Genomic DNA, 19,396 nt, shown 5'->3' with positions numbered 1-19,396 from the left:
TATGTTTAAGCTTGCCACTATTACATGGGTTCACTTTGTTCTTCCTCCAGTTTTCTGGTTCAACAATAACGGGAGGCCCTCTGTCTGATGTGTTTCCTACTTTTTACTTTGTTTTCTCTGAGAGAAGCGAATTGGCAGAGCCAAGTGAGCATAATTTTTTGCTTGAAAATAGTGCAGTCGTTTTGATCTTTGAGCACAGAAAAGAACATTACAAAGCGAGCAGAAGGTACAGCTGAAGAGACAGTACACTATTTCCAGTTATGAGCAATAATATAGCATGGTGAACTTGGGTTTTTGTTATTTGTTTCAGTTGTACTGCTAGAAAAATTGCAATTTGTTGTTTGTCACAGAATACTCACTAAGAGAAGACTATAGCACAGCTACTGAGAACAATATTGATGTGTGCTGGGCTACTCATTTGCGTGCTTATGTTCGATGTTGTTTTAGTGTTGAAAAAGATAATTAGATATTCTTATTACGTTCACTGTTGTTTTATTCTATCTTCATGCAAGAAATTTGTATCCTATTGTGGATAAACTTTTCAAGGCACACTGTAGAGCTTGCCATCCGCTATTATGCATTAATCATACCTGACATTCTTTTCAGTTTCTGACGGCTCATGCAGGAAGGATGAAGAGTGCGGATACGGAGAAATCTGTGTCTCATACAGATGCATAGGTAAGTGAATGACAGTTATTTACAGTAAAAGCAATTAGGCAAGCCAAAATTTATTTTTTAAGTAAACGCACGAAAAAAGACAATGGCCTCTGCATCAGTGAGAGAACATTTTGAAGCTTTGATGTGGTTCAGTCAATAGACCAATCAATCAAAATCAATCGATGTGTTTACATAATGCATGAAACTCCATTCTTTATTTTTCCACTCAAAGTTTATGTCTTGTCTTTTTGCAAATTCCAGATGGCTGCCGTAACCACGACAACTGCCCGTTCGACAAGGCCTGCATCAACGGACATTGCCAAGACCCGTGCAGCCTCGGAGGCATCTGCGGCATCAACACCCAGTGCCGAGCTCTCTACCACGAAGCTTCGTGTGAATGCTTGCCAGGTTACACTGGGAACTCTAAGGAACGCTGCAGTTTGAGTGAGTATGCGCAGTGATTGTACAGTAATGCAAGGCTGTGTTCTGTAAGACTTGCTGCTGTGATCTCTGTTGGGTCTCTCTTGAGTTCTTTTGTGGGCTTAGTGTCGTCTCTGAGTAAGACATGATTGAAAATGATTTTTCGAATCCTGGCAACTTTTGCAGAGTAACCCTTGTACCAAATCAGTATTACATTAAATACTGTTAATGCAGTTAATGGTTAGCTAACTAAGTAGAGAACTGTCTGTTATATGAATATCTTCATTCTACAAGTTTTGATACAGAGCCAGCTTTAATCTTGTGAAATTTGTTGTACTGTGTGAGCAACACTGCTTTGATAGCAATGTCCCTGCCTTTTCTCTCCACTAGATTTGACTAATACTGTTTTGAATCATGAGCAACTAAAGCAGTTTATAATTTGCACAGCACAACCTAACCGTGACACTAAGTCGATGTGAACCTCACTGTAGAGTTTGCATTGTTTCAGTGCACTTGTTTGAGGTTCATATCAGTGTCTGTTGCGCATTTGTTTCCTCAACAAAACATCTTTTTGTGTGTGCATTGTCTTGGCAGTTCCCCTTCCTGAATGCATCGATGACCATCACTGTGGAACTGGATATGTGTGTGTCAACTCAAAGTGCAAAGGTGAGTTCATTCAATGACACGCTTATATTTGAAGACTGCACTAAATAATTGACAATGTTTTACGAAGGCACATAATTATAGTACTTTGAACATTCCTCCGGGGACCTCCAGTAATACATAGGAGATCTCAAGTTTGTTTACATCTTGAGTGCAATGTGCTCCAGTCATTTGAAGGTCTTTAGAGTCTGCTGACTTAGAGAGACTGACATATTTTATAAAGCACTGTTGTTGCATGTATATTGTTATTTTACATTACATGACATATTTTCATTATTATTTCCCGATAAATGACATGGTAGGAAGCATTTGCGGACCTTGGCAACGCAGATATACAAAATACACCGCAGTCACTTGTTGCTCTTCATCTAAGTTGTCTATTGGTACAAGATAAACATTTTAATGTTTCTAGAAGTGACAAGGTGCTTAAATTAGGCAGTCATGCTAAGAATAAAGGCAGCATTTCAACAAGGAGACTTCTTCATCAGAGCAACAACATGGACAATTTTAGCCTATTCGTACACATAAAACACAAGGAAAGTATAAAGATATAGACAAAGTGCTTTATCTTAGTTTCTTTAGTGTTTTCTATATTTTTTGTATCTGAATAGATAAAGGTTTAACACCAAACTTACATTTCTTCAAAAAAGTAAAGTCCTATTGTCGAAAGATTGGCTCCAGCCTGAGACATCCCTTATTCGGCTGCTGTTGACCACTTCATGTCTCTATCTTCCTGCGAATGTCCGTCTTGTTCGAATAGTTCCAAAGAGGTAACCTAACAACCTTCGGATTGACTCCGTGTTTGCCTCTCGAGTTTGTTTAACGTGTACACTTTGTTGCCTGCTCTGAAATCTCTCTCGACCTTTTCTAGACATCAACGAGTGTCTGCATGGCCGTGGCCCATGCGCACACGGTGCAACGTGCACAAACCTGCCTGGCAGCTACAAGTGCAGCTGTCCTAGCAACCTGGTGGGCGACCCCTATCACGGACGTTGCCGTCAGCGCATCCAAGGCTGTACACGCGACACTGACTGCAAGGACAACGAAGCATGCAACACTCTTACAGAGCAGTGTTACGGTGAGTGTCACACTCCCACTCCACCATGGTGTGCGTGATTTGTGCTCAAAGGCAGGCTACTGCATTGTGAAAAGTATTTGCGTGCGTTTGATCTGCGGGCAGAGGGTTTTTGTTTAAGTAGTACAGTCGAATCTCATTTTAATGGAAGTCACATCCAATATGAAATTAGCTTCGTTGTATCCGATCTTTGTTACGAGCATATGTTTGCTACATGCTGATATCGGTGAGAAACATTTTTGATTTAACTTCGGTGTAGCTGGTAGTTTGCGATATCCATGTTCACTATATCGAGGTTCAACTTTAGTAATCGGTGCATTTGAGGCATGGCAGCCATTCTGAGGCAAGCCATTGGTGGCAAGAAGCCTTTCCTGGTCAATTAAGGTTTTGAAATATTCCGAGTTCACTGAGGAAAAATTTAGAGATAAGGAGAGGGACATACATGGCGCTTGCGGTTATGTGCCATGGAAGAATTTCGACTTAGCAACTGTAATTGTTTTAACACATGTGAGCTCCAGTTAACATAGCTTTACTGAACATCAGGCACATGGCCTCCTCCGACACTGACATCCAATCACAATGAACTGACTGGTAGTGGTGGCCTTGGAATGTTTTGGTTGATCTAAAGACCTAAATTCTAGAAAAGACTTCATAGATGCACAGCAGTGACTCAGTCAATATAAATTTCTGCTGTGGAGCGTGAGGCCAAGGCTGCAGGTTCAATTCTCGGCCACAGTGGCTGCATTCCAACAAGGTCAGAATGTTGAAACAGCCATGATCAATTGATCATTCAATCAATCAGAGAGTCTTCATGGATCCAATAATCTGGACTTCAATTTGGGAACTAGTGCAGTGAAGAATATGTGCTCTGGCAGACAGAATATTTTGCTTTCGAAGCTGCTTTTTTAAAAAATATTATGTAGCATGGGTGCTGACATACCATTTGACTTTTTCCCATTGCTCTCTTTGGGGATGCAGATGCTTGTCTCAAGCCTGGCGTCTGCGGTCGGGCAGCCGAATGTCGAGGTGTCAACCACCGACCTGAGTGCTTCTGCCCAAGTGGACTTCGAGGGAACCCCTACGTTGAGTGCACTATCGGTGAGTAGCACAAAGACAGCAATGCTCATTGTTGAATTTCTTCCTGGAGATCCAGTGTTCTCTTCACCATGTAAAAATTTTTTGTAAAAGGAATGAACTGGAAACAGTTCATTCCTTGTCTTTTCCGACTATCTCAGTCTGCCCTCTTTACGTATGCCCATTGTTTGTAAACTAGTAACTTAAGTATTGTGTTTACGTTCATCTGCCATTTGGTACGCTCACAATCTACCACGTCTGTCATGTGACATTGGCATTGCTTGTGCCTTAATGCACCCAAGTCCTCAGTCATGATTCCTCGCTTATTGTTCCTGTACAGCTCGGCCTTGTGCCCACTACCAAGAGTGTCCTGGAAACCTGCAGTGCCTTGGTGATCGATGTGGCTGTCCACGACCCTTCTGGCAGAAGAACTACTTCTGCATCTGTAAGTTGCTGGTTGAATACTAGTACCTGCTGCTTTTTGTAGCCAAACATCAAAGAGCTGTGCATGCTGGTTTTGTTCCTTTGTTTGTCTGTTTGTTCTTGCTGTAGGCAGAATCATGGCCAGGCCTTTCTTTTGTTTACTGGCTCATTAGTTTTGTGCATTTAGATCGGTGCATTACAAATGAGCAAAAGTAAAGTGAAACATAGTGTATACAAAACTCAAGATAATGTGAATTCATAATATAAAAGGGAGGTTTTCTGAACATGCGTGTGTCAATGAAGGAAAAAATAGCATTAATGCATTAAGCAATAAGGTGACGACACTAGCACAATGAGAAAACAAGATGCTACTACACCTGTGAGAAACATAAGAGCTCATTGAAATATTGTTTAGACACAAGTTATTTGTAAGTTAGGCAGGCCAAGAAAGTTGTACAAGGCTTGGTTAAAATGATAAGAACATTTGCAGGCATATTGTGGTAAGTTAATCAATCAAGTTGCTCTACAGCTGGCAGGATACCACAGTCTAAGGCACAAAGTAGCCCTCCAGAGTGTGCACGCGAGTATTTGTGTGGGCCATGGAGGTAACAGTTCGTTCATACCTGGGGCAAACTCATTTGTAAAGGTAGTAGTTGTAATAGATGCTATACTAATGTGCTTAATTTTATTGTATTCAAATAATGAGTGCAAGTATTTTAGCAGGCGCTTCTATATCACAGGATAGTGCGACTGCATATCAATGCCAGAGCAAAAAAAAAAGCACCAATCAACCATCTCGGCTATGTTTGCATTGTGTGGCTGGTTCAGAAACGTTGTATTCACTTTGTTCTGGTGCCTGACTGCGTTGCTGTCACTTGTATGTCACTCTTTGTCATTATGTAAGATTAAAATTTGCCCCGAGTCATTGCATACATCCTTGCTGCCAGTCTGTCAGAGATCTAGGAGAAACTGACATCGCAGAACCTTAGCCACTGCCCTTGTAGTTACAGGGGAAGTAATGTCACAGGAGACATTGTAGCATTAATTGCTTGTTTTCTTTTCTCTGTCCTAACAGTGACGAGTGTCAACTGCTCCACAACCAATCCATGCCCTGAACACCAAGAGTGTGTGTATGAAGGCAGCTACACAGGCTTCTGTGTCTGTCCCAAGGGATTTGCTCTCCTGCCTAATGGAGTTTGCAGAGGTAAGGCAAAAGTGCTAGCAGATCCTACGCTGGGAACCACACAAAAACATCAATGTTGTTTCTAGTACCACGCTTTAACCTCTTCAAACATTGCACGTGTGCTGTTCATCTTTTGCAAAGTTCGCAAGCATCTGTGAAATGTGCTCTTTCTTAACGTCTGGTTTGGACACGGAAAGCTTGCGCGACCACAAGTTGTGCTTTAATTTCCTCCTTTTGTTTTTGTTATTTCCTCCTCTTTGCGGCTAAGTGGCTATACAATTTTGGCAGCTCAGCACAAGGTCACAGTTTTGGTTTTCAGCAAAAGCAGCTGCATTTCACTGGTAGCAGTATTCGAGAATGCTCATTTAGTACTTAGATGAAGTGCACATTAAAGAGTGCCAAATGATCAAAATTAATCTTGAGCATTCTGCTTCAACATCGCTCCTAGCATCTATGCTACATTGGAATGTTGAACTTGATCGATTGATCAACCAATCAATCAATCAATCAATCAATTTTTCTATTTCCGCAGACATTAACGAGTGTGAGCAACATCCTTTCCCCTGTGCCCATGGCGCCCAGTGCTACAACAATGTGGGCAGCTACCACTGTACGTGCCCTCCGGGAACTACGGGAGAACCCTTCCATGCTGGATGTAAGTGCAAGCCTGTGTCAGCATAGTTTACAAGCTTGTCGTAATGAGCAGCAGCTGATGTCTAGAAACATTAATGCAACATTGTCTATTGCAGCGGTGGTTTAGTCCAACCGCAGATATATGATTCCTTTTTGCATTGTAATCAAACTAGTGCTAACCCACACACACCACGGAGGCTTAGTTTCAATGGCTTTCTGCTGTTGAGCGCAAAAATATAACACATTCAACTCCCAGCCACAGTGAAGCATTGTCATTGCATTGCATTGCATTTTGCATTGTCACCCCATTTCAATGGGGTGACAATGCAAAACGTCTTGTGTACTTACATTATTGCATGCATGTTGAACGTCTCCTAATAGTCAGCTTATTCTGAAGCCCTCCACTGCCATGTCCCTCATCGGCTCACTACACAGCTTCAAGGCATACAAGAGAACCAGTCAAAGAATAAGCTTCAGTGCACAAAATTAACTCTGCAACCTTTATTCTTGGTAAATTTTAATGTTGATACCCTCCAATAGAGGGTGTTGGTACCACTTGCACGTGCATATTTGATCATCAAATATTTGTTTGATTTACTGTTTATTCCTGCCCCTCTCAGGTGAGCCACCCAAGGGAGAATGCACTCATGACAATGACTGCCCCAACAATAAGGCTTGTGACATTCACATGCTGAAATGTTACGGTGAGTACACCAATTTAAGAAGAGCGCACAGTTTAGGCTTAGCAGTTAGAGTATATAACTTTTCGTGTCCTTTAAGAGGGGCGCTCCAACATTGTGTTACGCACCATTCCAGGTGCATTTTTCTGTAATGGACTTCAGTAATGCCGCATGTGTTCTAGTAATGCTTGCAAGCTTATTTGATGCTAAGCACTGAATGTCTCATCGTGGTTTCTTAGAGGCTCAGAACAAGGTCAAATGTTCAATGCACAATTGTCACAGCTGCATGCTGATTGGAATGGGGCATAATAGTACTGGTATACAGAGCCTTGTCTATGCATTAACGAACCCCAGGCAGCCAGTTTGCTACTATCTCGAGATCATAGCTTCTGTTTTGCTTTGGGATGCTAAACCTGATCAATCCGTCAACACTGAATGCCGTCATCCCCAGATCCCTGCCTGGCGCCTGGAGCCTGCGGAGAACACGCACGTTGCCGAGTGGTCAACCACAAACCTACCTGTGAATGCCCTGCAGGATACAGTGGAAACCCACGCAACTACTGCTTTAAATGTAAGGTTCTGTCTATGGCGTTACTTTTTTTTGGTCATATAATTAGGTAATTTATGCAAAGTTTATTCCTTTGTTTCAGTAACTATCCTTATAATTTTCATGTGTGTCATAACTTTCTTGAATCTGCTTCAAATTGTGACTCTTCAATGCAACAAGGACAAAACATAGTATATAAGGAGACGGGGCAAGATAGTGCTCAACGTGACTACATGTGGTACCTTGCGTCACAAAAGATATCACAACCTCATGCATAGAAACGGTCCATCTGCGCTAAAGCCTGTTGCTTGAATGATGAATTATTGACGTACCTATCAGCATACCGCTGCAGTAGCATAGCACCCGTACTGTGGTCTCCAATGTGCACATGACTGGAATCCTCGTTCTTCTGAAACATAGGTAAAGCAATGAAGGGGGCTAGTTGGTGAACACGCGCTCAGTTTGCAAAACTGAGCGCAATATAACCATGAAACATCGGATTTTACAGGAGCATCTGTATGTTTAATGCTGGGCTAGCAACTTCCTCAATGGGACAGAGTAGTTGTTTTTAAAATCTTTTCTTAGTTCCTCTGGTGTATTCCTCATACGAACTTTGTCTGAGTTTTGTCTTCATGTAACTGGCTGTATTAATAGCTTTAATGCCGTGAAACCCCCTCGTGCCCTCACATTCATCGTGACCACTGTTGCATGTGGCAATATATTTTTTTCTTCTAAATTTTGGCATCACCAAAAAGGTGGGCTTGTCACTGAAAATAGTTTACCTGCCGTGGTTGCTCAGTGGCCATGGTGTTGAGCTGGTGAGCACGAGATTGCGGGATCGAATCCTGGCCACGGCGGCTGTGTTTCAATGGGGGAGGAATGCGAGAACACCCGTGTACTTAGATTTAGGTGCACGTTAAAGAACCCCGGGTGGTCCAAATTTCCTGAGTCCCTCACAACGGCGAGCCTCATAATCAGATCGTGGTTTTGGCATGTAAAACCCCATAGTTTAATTTAATTTTGAAAATGGTTTTGGGAAGAGCCATTTCTGCTTAGCATACATAAATGAGAATAGTGAACAGAGGTGTGATGAACCATTTAACAATTGTCTGCCCTTTTATTTTACACAGTGGTTGGATGCCCCCATGAGTTCCACTGCCCTGGAAACCTGCTTTGCATGGACAGTGGCTACTGTGGCTGCCCACCAACTTTCCAAAGGAAATACGACTTTTGCATAGGTAAGCTGGCCAACAAAACAGTTACATCACAACAGCAACTGTTTTGATTGCATCCCTTCAAAACTGCCAAACTGTAAAAGGTCGCCAAATTTGGCCTTAGATGTATAGGCCATTTCATGGTTAGTCTAAGGTTTGCTGAGATTCTCAATTGCACTAAATTTCAAATGTGGCACATAAAAAGTTCTTTTGTTTCAGTGAAGGCTCATCGTTTATTGCATAAATGGGACAGCACTCATCCACATATGCGGTTGCTTCTTCTTGTGGCATTTTGTTTCTCAAATGCTGATTGTGTCAATGCGGTGAATGGTGCTTAAATAAGCCTTCCATTTCAACAAAGAATTCCTTTATTTTTCATTCAGTCACTGTAAATGGATAATATCCAAATCTTGTAAGAGAGAAAAGGGAGAAAGGAAAGGCGGGGAGGTTAACCAAACTGAATCCAGTTTGCTACCCTACGCGTTGCGAGGGGGGTGGGGAGTGAGAGAGAGAGACATGAGTCTATATCGCACTTTCACATGCACTGAGTTAGGTGCGGGATATCTACAGTCGGGCACACAAGCCTGTTGCCTTCAGGTACTGAATAAGTGCTCAAATGGCTTTCTGGGCTAATGAACTGTGAGGCCAGGCTCCCAAGATCTTTGCTTTTGTGAATGGCCTATCGTCCAGGCCGTCATGCCAATGCACATGAACCTAAGAAGTGACAGGTGCTTGAATGAGCCTTCCACGATAACAAGGAATGCCTTTATCTCTCATTCATTGTAATTTCTGTCTCAATATTAGACTATTACAAAATTTCATGCAAGTATTGTCATTTTTGTACTGATGATATTCAGTGCTAATATTTTGAAACTAGTATGTACAAGGTGGAATCATTACTTGTTCTTTCCCACATTGTTGTTCAAACCAGTCAAAGCCAACTGAAGGTACTTACTACTTAAACGTTGTGACCTTTCCAGCTACCAGCCGGAACTGCTCGACAACAAACCCTTGCCCGAAGAATGAAGAGTGCGTCTACACCGGCCGGCAGACGGGATTCTGTGTGTGTCCTCGTGGCTACAGGCTGTTGCCCAATGGTGTGTGCAGAGGTGAGTGCAACTACATGATCACATCATCGTTCAAGGATAACGAATTGTTGCACACCTCACAACAGCTTCAGCCCCTTATATTTGGTGTGCTTTACTGTTAATGATGGTGGTAGTGGCAACCTCACTGCACCTGCCTGCTGTGTCTCAACACTACATTTGCAGTTATGCAAAATTTCTTGACCTGTGCTACTAACAGGCTTCTCAGTTATCCATAGAGCAGCACTCTCTAAGAAACACTGACACACACAAACTAAGGACAGGCACAAAGTTAGTTGCACAAAGAGTTGTTGCAGTTCAGTGCTTCATGCCTGTATTACTATGGGTGTTTTGGTGGTTGTTACGAATGGAACTTTTGTCACACCTCTTACAAATGAAAAGCTTCGTGAATGTGGACCCTGGTTCTTAAGTCCCAGTATCTTCCTGTATGTCTAACCGAGAGGAGTGGCCTATGTTTTGGTGCCTACCTGTTCTTTTCACCAATATTGAACAGGTTTCTTTGATTTGTTGAGAGCTTTCTTTCTTTCAACATTTTGTCTATTTTCTCCATCTTTCTCAACCAGACATTGATGAGTGCACAGAACTGACACCACCACCCTGCTCCAAGACTGCAAGCTGCATAAACTTGCCGGGAACCTTCGAGTGCCAATGTCCAGAGCTGACCCACGGAGACCCGTACAGGGGAGACTGCTTGCCCAGGGAGCCACCCAAGCCTATTTGCACAACGGACGAAGACTGCCCCTTACACGAGGCCTGCGACCTCGGAAAGCAAGACTGCTACGGTGAGGCATTTTGATTGTACTGGGGACAAGCACTGCTAACAGTTGCCAGCTTGAAACATAAAGAGGAGTGACCGTGACTTCTCTGTAAAACTGGAATGATGCTTAGTTCTAATGAACATGTGCAAGCACAGGAGCTACAATCTGGAATGCCCTCTTTCCTTCCTTATTTTCTTTATTACTTCTGTTTTTTTGTTATAATGCCTGTATTGAACCTGCAGTAGCTGGCTACAGTAATGCAACATCCTCATCATTGGTCTTTAAGTGAAAATGGTTCTTTATCAAAGTGGCACAATGTGCCAGTCAGATGCTGTCCGCATGGAGAGCATTGAAAAAAAAAAAATGCACGGCAAATGCACAGATGCGATATCCTGTAATGTCCTCGTTCTCACGCATTAATTAGTTCCCATTTCACAACGATGCAAAGCTATGTTGAATGGATCTGTATTTGACTATGAGAGTATAAAAGCTCAAGGTTGATATGCAGTAGTAGTACTTGAAGGTGCTTATTTGTTTTTCTTTTTCTCTTACCATAGATCCATGCGTCCACGATCCCTGCGGGTTCGAAGCTGTCTGCCGGGTTGAGAACCACAAGACCGTGTGTGTTTGCCCTCCGGGCTACAGTGGCAACCCACTTGCACGCTGTGTGCGAGGTAACCATTACTAATTACCATTAATTGCAATATTTCAAAAAATCCAGCAAAGTCAAACAAATCTCAAAGTTTTGGTTGGCGTGCTATTTTTTTCAATATACATTGAAGATTTCTGTGTATTAACGAACATGAAACATTGCCAGAATGCAGCAAGAAAAGGCTGGAGGCTGGCAAAAAAAGGGGGGGGAAGGTGCATTACTAATGCATGAATACTCAAAACCTAAACCATATTTGATGTTGGACTAGGTGTGTATCACAAACAATGTCATCATATAATGGTGGCAGTAACTCATCACTTTCGCAATGAGCAAGTCCTATGCGTATCTTTTCACATACCAATTCCGATCTTATTTCTATTCAAATGTGACCGTGTCTGTATATCTGTATGTGTAATTATCCATGATTCTGTCTAGGAGTGCTGTTTATTCAACTTCGTATGCCTCGAACTTTGAATAATTCAAGCAAAATTCCATTGTCCCTAGAAGTTTGAAGTAAAGCAAGTAACGACAATAAGAACACTGTAATTAATGACAACAACGAACTGACAATGACAACGGCAACTAACGACGAACTAACTAAATGTGAGAATGTTCATTCTTTCTCCCACAGTGGAGGTTTGTGGCGTCGACTACAACTGCCCTGGGAACCTCGTCTGTCTCTCAAGCAGCACGTGTGGGTGTCCACCAAATTATGACCGTGTTGGAGAGTACTGCATCGGTGGGTATTTCAGCTTATCATCATGTTTCCTTGCCGCTCTTCTTCTGACTTCTCACTAAAGCAATCGCTGCGTCATTCTGTGAGCACAATTAGTACTTGGTTTATTCCATCTTCCCTGCGCTTTACGTGGCATTTCAGCATGTCATGCACTATGGTAAGTCATATTTAGTCATGCAGAGGTAAATGTGACCATACTCACGGAGAAACTTCTCCGTGGGTGCATGGCACTGGTCAGAATTAGGTGGCTGTTAGCATTGTGATTCTGTTAGCAATGTAATCATGTCTAGATAAACTAACCTAATAGGACCTACAGGAGATTGAAGTACACTGAAACTTGTTAATCAACATTAGCATCTTGTAACACATGCAACCATGATTTTATTTAGCGAGGTGTTATCTGTGTGTTCTGAAAAGTAAAGAAACCAGGATCATGGATATCCTGATCCAAAATTAAAAATTGTACAAGTACAAAAAATTTTGTTATAAAAGCTCTTGTTGTTCTTCTGTCACTCGCTGTTTTACTGCTGTGACATTTTCTCGTCATGGAAACGGCCACAAGCAGGATGTCCTGTTTTTCTAAATGCTGTTCATCTGACACTTTGTTGGCTACATGCAGTTTTTTTTTTATACTGTTAGGTAAAAAGAAAATAGTTTTAATTGTAATCTCTATCCTTACTTTTTTTCCCCCCCTTTTTTTTTTCACACCACTCAGTGACAAGCAGGAACTGCACAACCACTAACCCGTGCTCTCAGAACGAAGACTGCATCTATGTCGGCCCACAAGAGGGCTTCTGTGTGTGCCCACGAGGTTACGAGCTCCAACCCAATGGAGTTTGTAGAGGTGAGCGAGCAACAACATTCTTTTGCAAAAATGCCGAATCATTGTGCATGTTCTAATGCGCATGATTCATAAGAAAGAGGTAGATAGGCAATATTTCGGTGTTTAGATGCAAAAAATGTAAATCATCCAGGCATAAAGACGCACGCATGGCCACTACAGGTGTCCCTCAGTGTCATTATATCGTGCCCAGCATGATGTGATATCGGACCTCGTTGCAACAAAACCGCATTCAACGCGGAAATACCTTCATTATATCTGATATTATTAGACACATATATTCGTTACACGCTCATATCAGTGAGACACTTGTTTTACTTCCTATCTGATAATTTGTTATATGTTATGGTATATGTTTATCGTACTGAGTTTCAACTGTACGTAGGTACACTTTTGATCAATAAGCATGGATGAAATACAACTTTGTTAGCTGCCGTAAGGAGGCCATAATATACATGGTTAACCTCCAGTAATGCATCGGACAATCATGAAGTGCAAGCCTTTAGGACAAGTGAGCAATCCCACAGTGCTATTCAATAAGTTAATATTTTGCAAAAACAAGGATGCGGTGGTGGCTTAGGCTATTACAGCATGCTTATATTAATGATAGTAAAATCTTGCTGAATGGAATGCCTACAATGAACTGAGCTTCTTGCTTTCTTCCACTTCAGTGCACAGTGAGGCATGTGAGGAGGTTGAAAAATGACAAGGACCTAACATGCCAGCATTGTCTGCTATACACACGTTAAATCTTAATGTTTTCTTTACATGCGTTTCTTATTTTCTCATTTTTCAGACATCAACGAATGTGTCACAATTCACAATCCATGTGCAACTGGAGCGAAATGCGTCAACCTGCCAGGAAGTTACGACTGTGTCTGTCCCCCTGGCACTGTTGGAGACCCATTCATTGGCGGATGTAAGTAATTGCAACAATGGCATTTGATTGATGGCAGGGGTGTTACGAAGTTAATGCTTTTAATGAAGTCGTTGCTCTTAAATTGCAAACGCCAAAGCATGCAATGCGAGCATTGTGTGAAGGACAGTGTAGTGAAGTAGTTGACCGTGTTCAATGAAAAACGCTGTTCTTTTCTTTTTGCAGGCAAACGCATTGAAGAGGAATGCCGTACTAATGACGACTGTCCTTTGGACAAGGAGTGTGACGTCAACACCCATCAATGCATACGTAATTATCTCTTTGTTCTCACTAGAGAGTAACAAGACAAAGCTTTGATTTCCTTATCCCGCCTTCAGATGTTGTTTGAATCAGTTTTACACTGGTGTGGCACACATTTTGTCAAGAGATCTGAAAGTACTGAACATTACTAGTGCATATTGCAGGTCTGCATCATATGCTGCAGAGCTTATGATTTATTGCATGAACTGCCAAATTAGCACATTTTGCAGTAGTGCATGGTCCATTTCACATGACTGTGATAATCAATGTGTAAAGAACTAGGCCAAACTAACTGTTTAAGTATGCGATAGCCTACTTAGATTGCGATGATTGTAGCATCGCAACAGCTGTGCGCGTGCATCGCGGGTGACTTTAATAATTGCTTAAGTGCTGTTGCCCAGCTTAAGTCATCAATTCGTCTTTGTTTGCTTCTCACTTACAGCGCCTTGCCACGTTTGTGGCCCAAGTGCATTGTGCACAGTCACAAACCATGTCGCCATATGTGTCTGCCCTCCTGACCTTGTTGGCGATCCATTTGACAAGATCCATGGCTGCTACAGAGGTACGTCCAGAAGTACAGCTAACAGCATATCGGACAGTGACTTCTCTAGGTCCTTTTAAATCTGCAGATTCTCTACTGTACCCTTGTCTTTGAAACTGCAGACCATGTGCTCTCTGCTAGCTCTCGGTTTGTGCTTGATTGGCAGGTGTTGGCCGCTCACCTGTCGTTCATTGCCATCAATTTATTGCCAGAGCACTTCTGTTTCGACCCTCAATGGGGCCATAAATATTACCAGTTAGCAATGTTCAAATAGTGAGAAATTTCTAATCAACTTTAATATGAATGATGATTTTCTTTTTCTAAATGTAGAAAAAGAAATGCGGTGAAATGTGTAAAAATATTCATCTCTTTTGTAATGCGTGCATTGATTCTTGGAAGCATATTCAATTGAACAACTTGTAAATTGAGTTTTAAAAAGAATGACAGTTCACCACATTTTCTGTCTTGATTGTAGTGAGCGCTTGAAGCAGTTGATGGACCGTATGCATACGCCCATCTCGACAGCATGCAGGCCCAGGAACCAGAATAACACTTCATGTTTAGCCATAACTGAATGTTGGAAGAAATTGAATGTGAAATTCTCGAATCAAATGCATGCTTTAATTGGAGACAGAACTGTGTTTGTATTAAAAAATTTCAGTATTTGCACGTCTCTAGTAAATGCTGTTTGCTGACCAGGCACGCCTAGATTCATGTAACACCCATGCCTAAACACCAAAGTGTGCAGCTTATGGACAAAAATGCTGTAGCCCCATAACTGTACATCAAAACCTTGCTCTTGCGAGCTTCAAGAACACTGCTAAATATGAAAGCACGAAGGCATGTGCTAGTTTCTCTTCACATCTTTGTGTCTCAAATTATGCCAGCAGTGAAACTGCCAATTTAACTTTGCACATTCAGTAGATCAAATGCATTTACCATGTTGTGATTTCCCTATTATGTAACGTAAACAGTTTGACTGTGAAGAGTAAAACACGTTTCTTTTGGTCCGCAGGAGTTCCTCCTCCACCTAGGACAGAGCCTCCCGGTCCAGATATTCCTCCTGGTGGCCTCGATGGTATGACATTAATCTATACTTTTGTATGTTTCAATAAGGTCTTACGATGTTGTTGGCCAGAAGCAGCCAAACTGCGGCTTTTCTCAGATCTACTTGTGGCTCATGGCCGGCTACACAGGCGCGTAGTCTCTCTACTTTGATCTAAATGTGTTCAATATGCTAGCTTTCATTTGAAAAAGGCTTTTTTAACAAATTTGTGCATCTGCCATACTTGGAAACAAAGGCATCTCAGTTTAGAAGTGTCCAGCACCAAAATGTGCAAGAAAATACCTTGCTGGTTGGTCTAACAGCACACAAGAGAGGAGTTTTGGTAAATTATTCCTCAGTGACACTGTGATGTTGTCAGGCTGATGTCACCGTGATGGTTTGGTTCGCTAATTAGGCCACCTATCACCAGCAGTCAAATTTATAGAGGCCTAGTAAACTGCACTATATTAGTCTAGCGCATTTTGATGTAGGAGCAGATGTCATTCCAGAGAAGGTGGCTGTTTCAGAAGTGTTAAGTTCATTCATGTCTTGGTCTACTATTGACATTTTCAGCAGGTCATATTACAACACTCTATCAGCACTATAACGTTGCATGAGACAGGATTAAAGCCACGTTTCAAGGGTAAGCAGATTCTAAATGCTATAATCAGGCTTCGTTGTTCATATTAGAGCTGGGTTACCCTCATAATAAAGATTGCATTTCCTCCTCTACGCACTCTCCATAGCAGTGCCGTAGAACTCTAGAACAACCAGCATGAGATGTCATATGCTGCATCAATCAGTTGGCTGGTTCCATTCCTGCATTCTTCTCATAATGTCGACTCCATGTTTCTTTGCCTGCAGTGATGTGCTTAGCCGATGGGGTTCAAGTGCTGGTTCAGCTGGACAGCTTCAATGGAGTCATCTATGTGAAGGGTCACAGCCAGGATGCTCAGTGCCGTCGCCTCGTGACCAGCAGCGAGCGCGAGACTGTCGACTTCAAGGTGCTCTTCAACACCTGTGGCCTGGTGCACATCAACGGAGAAGCCTCCTTCGTGCTGGTCATCCAGAAACACCCCAAGCTTGTAACATACCGCGCCCGGGCGTACCACATCAAGTGCGTCTACAACACTGGCGAAAAGACTGTGACCCTGGGATTCAACGTCAGGTACGTCTACGACATCACATTGAACTCTCTTGTTACGTTGTTCTCCTTCTCACCTCAATAAGCATGAAGGGTGCTTGTGCAGTTATCAAAGAATTTTTTTCTTAATGTGCGTGTGTGCCATTAAAAGTAAGAAATTAGTTTAGTTAGGTGCAGCAAAATTAAACGAAAATTATGAGAAAAAAAATGTTATCAACTGACATCATGGTTCTGCATTGCTGGAGGTTTCTTGTAAAAAAATGTTGCTAGAAAACTATTAACATTCATGCGTATTTTTTTTTTTAGAAGAAGATTTATTTTATTCACTCAAGAAAATAAAATCACAGTAACAAGATATACAGAAGGAGGTCCCAAAGCGCAAGGCTGTAAGGGGACCTCCTGTTCTAACTAGAAAGATCAAAACAAATTAGGTTACAGCAAACGCAGCAAAGTATTAAAGTTGTCTACAAATAATTACACATGACAGCAAAAGAACCGAAACATATAGTACAAAAAATGGCGTTATGAACAAATAAAAGTAACAAAACAATTCAGGTTAATGCAAATACAGCAAAGAGGTAGAATTGTTAACATCTATTAATGCATGAAAACAAATCAACTGAAAACATGGCATAACACTGTACAAAATTTCATCATGTACTGATTTAAAAAACAAAACAAAACACGGGAAGTGAAATGTAGCCTATGAGACAGTGTTCTAACAATAACTGACACAAGGAAACAAGTGGACAGATATGATGAAATGTTGGTGAAATGGTGAAATGTGAAATGTTAAAGAGATATAATGGTTTACCCATTATGAAGCAAACAGAACATGTGAAATTACATTATAGCATTCACAAGTTAAGTAAATATGAGAATAAATGCTTTTTAAAGCTGCCTATACTGGGAGACAGCTTTATGTCCGTTGGAATACAGTTCCAGTAAGACATCGCTGTGAACGAAGAAGTGAATTTGCCAAAATTAGTTCTGATTTTGGGTAATAAGAAGTTGTTAGCTAATGCAAATCGAGTATTATTATGATTAGCAAGTTGTTCAGTGTTAAAGATTATTTGGGGAATGTTTGAGTGAAGGGAATTATAGACAAGGATTGCCATGTTTAATTGAAATAGTTTATGAATTGTGAGAATGCGATGCTCTTGCAAAAGAGCAGATGCACTACATCGAGGTGACTGGAAAGTAATAATGCGGATGGCCTGGTTCTGGACGTATTGTAAAGGAACAAGATGAGAGCTATATGTGTTGCCCCAAGTCGCAATGCAGTAAGTGAAGTGACTGTGTATAAATGCATGATAAAGAGATAGCAAGGTTGGTAGTCTAAAGTATGGACGTGCTTTTATAAGAATCCGGATACCGTATCCAATTTTTTGCTTTAGATGTGAAATATGGGTAGTGTACTTTAAGTTGGAATCGAGGACAACCCCCAAAAAACGACAATGACTAGAAGGTTTGATGGGGTAACTATCGATAGTTATGGTTGGAATATTTATTATTTTCTTTTGAGTGGGATGAAATAGCATGAAGACTGTTTTACTAGGGTTAATTTCTAAAGAGTTGCAACTACACCAGCGAATAATGTATTACCTACATATATACAATTGCTTGTGATTCAGCTGCTAGACAGTTCAGCACCATTTATTAGCATGAAAAAAGCGGCTTATGCTTGCTGGAATGCACATTCTGGTGCTATATTTTGCTTGCTCAGCTATTGCGCCACATTAGGATCCCTATTGATCTCCAGGCAATGAAAACTTAGCGTACTCTTTCTTTTGCATCTCGTTTTTGCAGCATGATTACTACATCTGGCACAATCGCCAACACGGGTCCGCCACCGACTTGTCAAATGCAGATCTGTACTGTGGACGGCAAAGAAGTCAGCAGTGCCGAAATTGGAGATGACCTGCTGCTCAAGGTCACAGTGCAGCCACACGGTATGCCTCGCAGAAATGTATATCCACTTGAGCTTGCCATTCATGTGCAGACATGCTGAACCAGAACACAGAGACAACTGATAACCTAACATACGGGCGTAAAGTGCAGTTTAGATCCAGTGTAGCTGCACTTTTTATACAGCCAACCTTCAATGTAGCAATCACGGACGTTATGAACATCGGATACAACAAAGGAAACACACAATTTGGTTGCCCAAGCTTTACTTCAATGAGTATTCTTCGGCTATAATGAAGTCAATATTGTAAGGTCTAAAACAGTAACTGCTAGAAAGGCTAAGGTTGGGACTGGATGGTTGTCCATGTTTTGTCCAAGTGTCGTGGTTGTCCTTTTTGCAGTTCTTTCTTGTGCCTCAGTAGTGCAGTTCACTTCAACTGGACAGTAATGTTTACAGTGAAGAAAGTACTTGTTTGCTCAAAGTAGGTATTCCGGTAGAAAAATGTTAAAGTAGCTCAGCAAGAGCAAATTGAAAGAGCACATGCTGGACACACATGTGCATTTTAGCCAGCGACTTGGCTGGCTTGCAGCCGGCTAGCAAGCATGCCGATTCCGTGTCATCACACCAATCACAAGGGTGCATATTAACGTAGGTGCAAAGCGCATTTGTGGTTAAGTGTTGTTCATATGCCATGGCAAACCACCAACAGGCCACCAAATTCAACAGAAGACCCCCTTACTAGACTAATGTATTTTTTTTTCCTGATATAAGCGAGTACATTTGTAATAAATATTGTATATGGTGAAGATATTTTTGTGTATGTTGAGACTTTACTGCAACATAGTTCATATAGTATGTCTTCTTTCTTTTCCTTCTGAATTACGAGTCTGAGAAAGCACGCCACGTTACATTTGAAAA

The 19,396-nt window shown here is 41.6% G+C and overlaps 1 protein-coding gene and 1 long non-coding RNA gene across 5 annotated transcripts in view; one reads left to right on the top strand and one right to left on the bottom strand.

Annotated features, from left to right (window-relative positions):
* LOC139056278 (uncharacterized) overlaps window positions 1–19,396 on the bottom strand; it is a 68,662-nt gene that overhangs the window by 37,317 nt on the left and 11,949 nt on the right. For 2 of the 4 annotated variants that reach the window (XR_011512249.1, XR_011512246.1), the window contains exons 2-3: window positions 10,986–11,096; window positions 7,688–7,764 (exon numbers count right to left, since the gene is read on the bottom strand). This is a non-coding gene — a long non-coding RNA (uncharacterized lncRNA). Of the gene's footprint in view, window positions 1–3,755; window positions 3,894–7,687; window positions 7,765–10,985; window positions 11,097–19,396 lie in introns of all 4 variants that reach the window. The other 2 variants (XR_011512247.1, XR_011512248.1) reach the window with 2 other exon arrangements.
* The window catches only part of LOC139056277 (uncharacterized), a 235,278-nt gene that overhangs the window by 209,693 nt on the left and 6,189 nt on the right, over window positions 1–19,396 (top strand). Inside the window, exons 100-121 of the mRNA XM_070534376.1 lie at window positions 607–678; window positions 919–1,101; window positions 1,672–1,743; window positions 2,612–2,818; window positions 3,794–3,913; window positions 4,230–4,334; window positions 5,388–5,516; window positions 6,028–6,150; window positions 6,749–6,832; window positions 7,260–7,379; window positions 8,486–8,593; window positions 9,550–9,678; window positions 10,239–10,457; window positions 10,991–11,107; window positions 11,717–11,824; window positions 12,537–12,665; window positions 13,459–13,581; window positions 13,765–13,848; window positions 14,282–14,401; window positions 15,396–15,458; window positions 16,290–16,593; window positions 18,379–18,521. Of these exons, the coding sequence (XP_070390477.1) occupies window positions 607–678; window positions 919–1,101; window positions 1,672–1,743; window positions 2,612–2,818; window positions 3,794–3,913; window positions 4,230–4,334; window positions 5,388–5,516; window positions 6,028–6,150; window positions 6,749–6,832; window positions 7,260–7,379; window positions 8,486–8,593; window positions 9,550–9,678; window positions 10,239–10,457; window positions 10,991–11,107; window positions 11,717–11,824; window positions 12,537–12,665; window positions 13,459–13,581; window positions 13,765–13,848; window positions 14,282–14,401; window positions 15,396–15,458; window positions 16,290–16,593; window positions 18,379–18,521 (2,862 nt within the window). The remainder of the gene's footprint in view (window positions 1–606; window positions 679–918; window positions 1,102–1,671; window positions 1,744–2,611; window positions 2,819–3,793; window positions 3,914–4,229; window positions 4,335–5,387; window positions 5,517–6,027; window positions 6,151–6,748; window positions 6,833–7,259; window positions 7,380–8,485; window positions 8,594–9,549; window positions 9,679–10,238; window positions 10,458–10,990; window positions 11,108–11,716; window positions 11,825–12,536; window positions 12,666–13,458; window positions 13,582–13,764; window positions 13,849–14,281; window positions 14,402–15,395; window positions 15,459–16,289; window positions 16,594–18,378; window positions 18,522–19,396) is intronic.

The sequence above is a fragment of the Dermacentor albipictus genome, chromosome 2 (assembly GCF_038994185.2).
Source record: "Dermacentor albipictus isolate Rhodes 1998 colony chromosome 2, USDA_Dalb.pri_finalv2, whole genome shotgun sequence".
Taxonomy (NCBI): domain Eukaryota; kingdom Metazoa; phylum Arthropoda; class Arachnida; order Ixodida; family Ixodidae; genus Dermacentor; species Dermacentor albipictus.
Note: the sequence above shows the minus strand (reverse complement) of the source record. Positions and strands in the feature narration are given on the sequence as shown.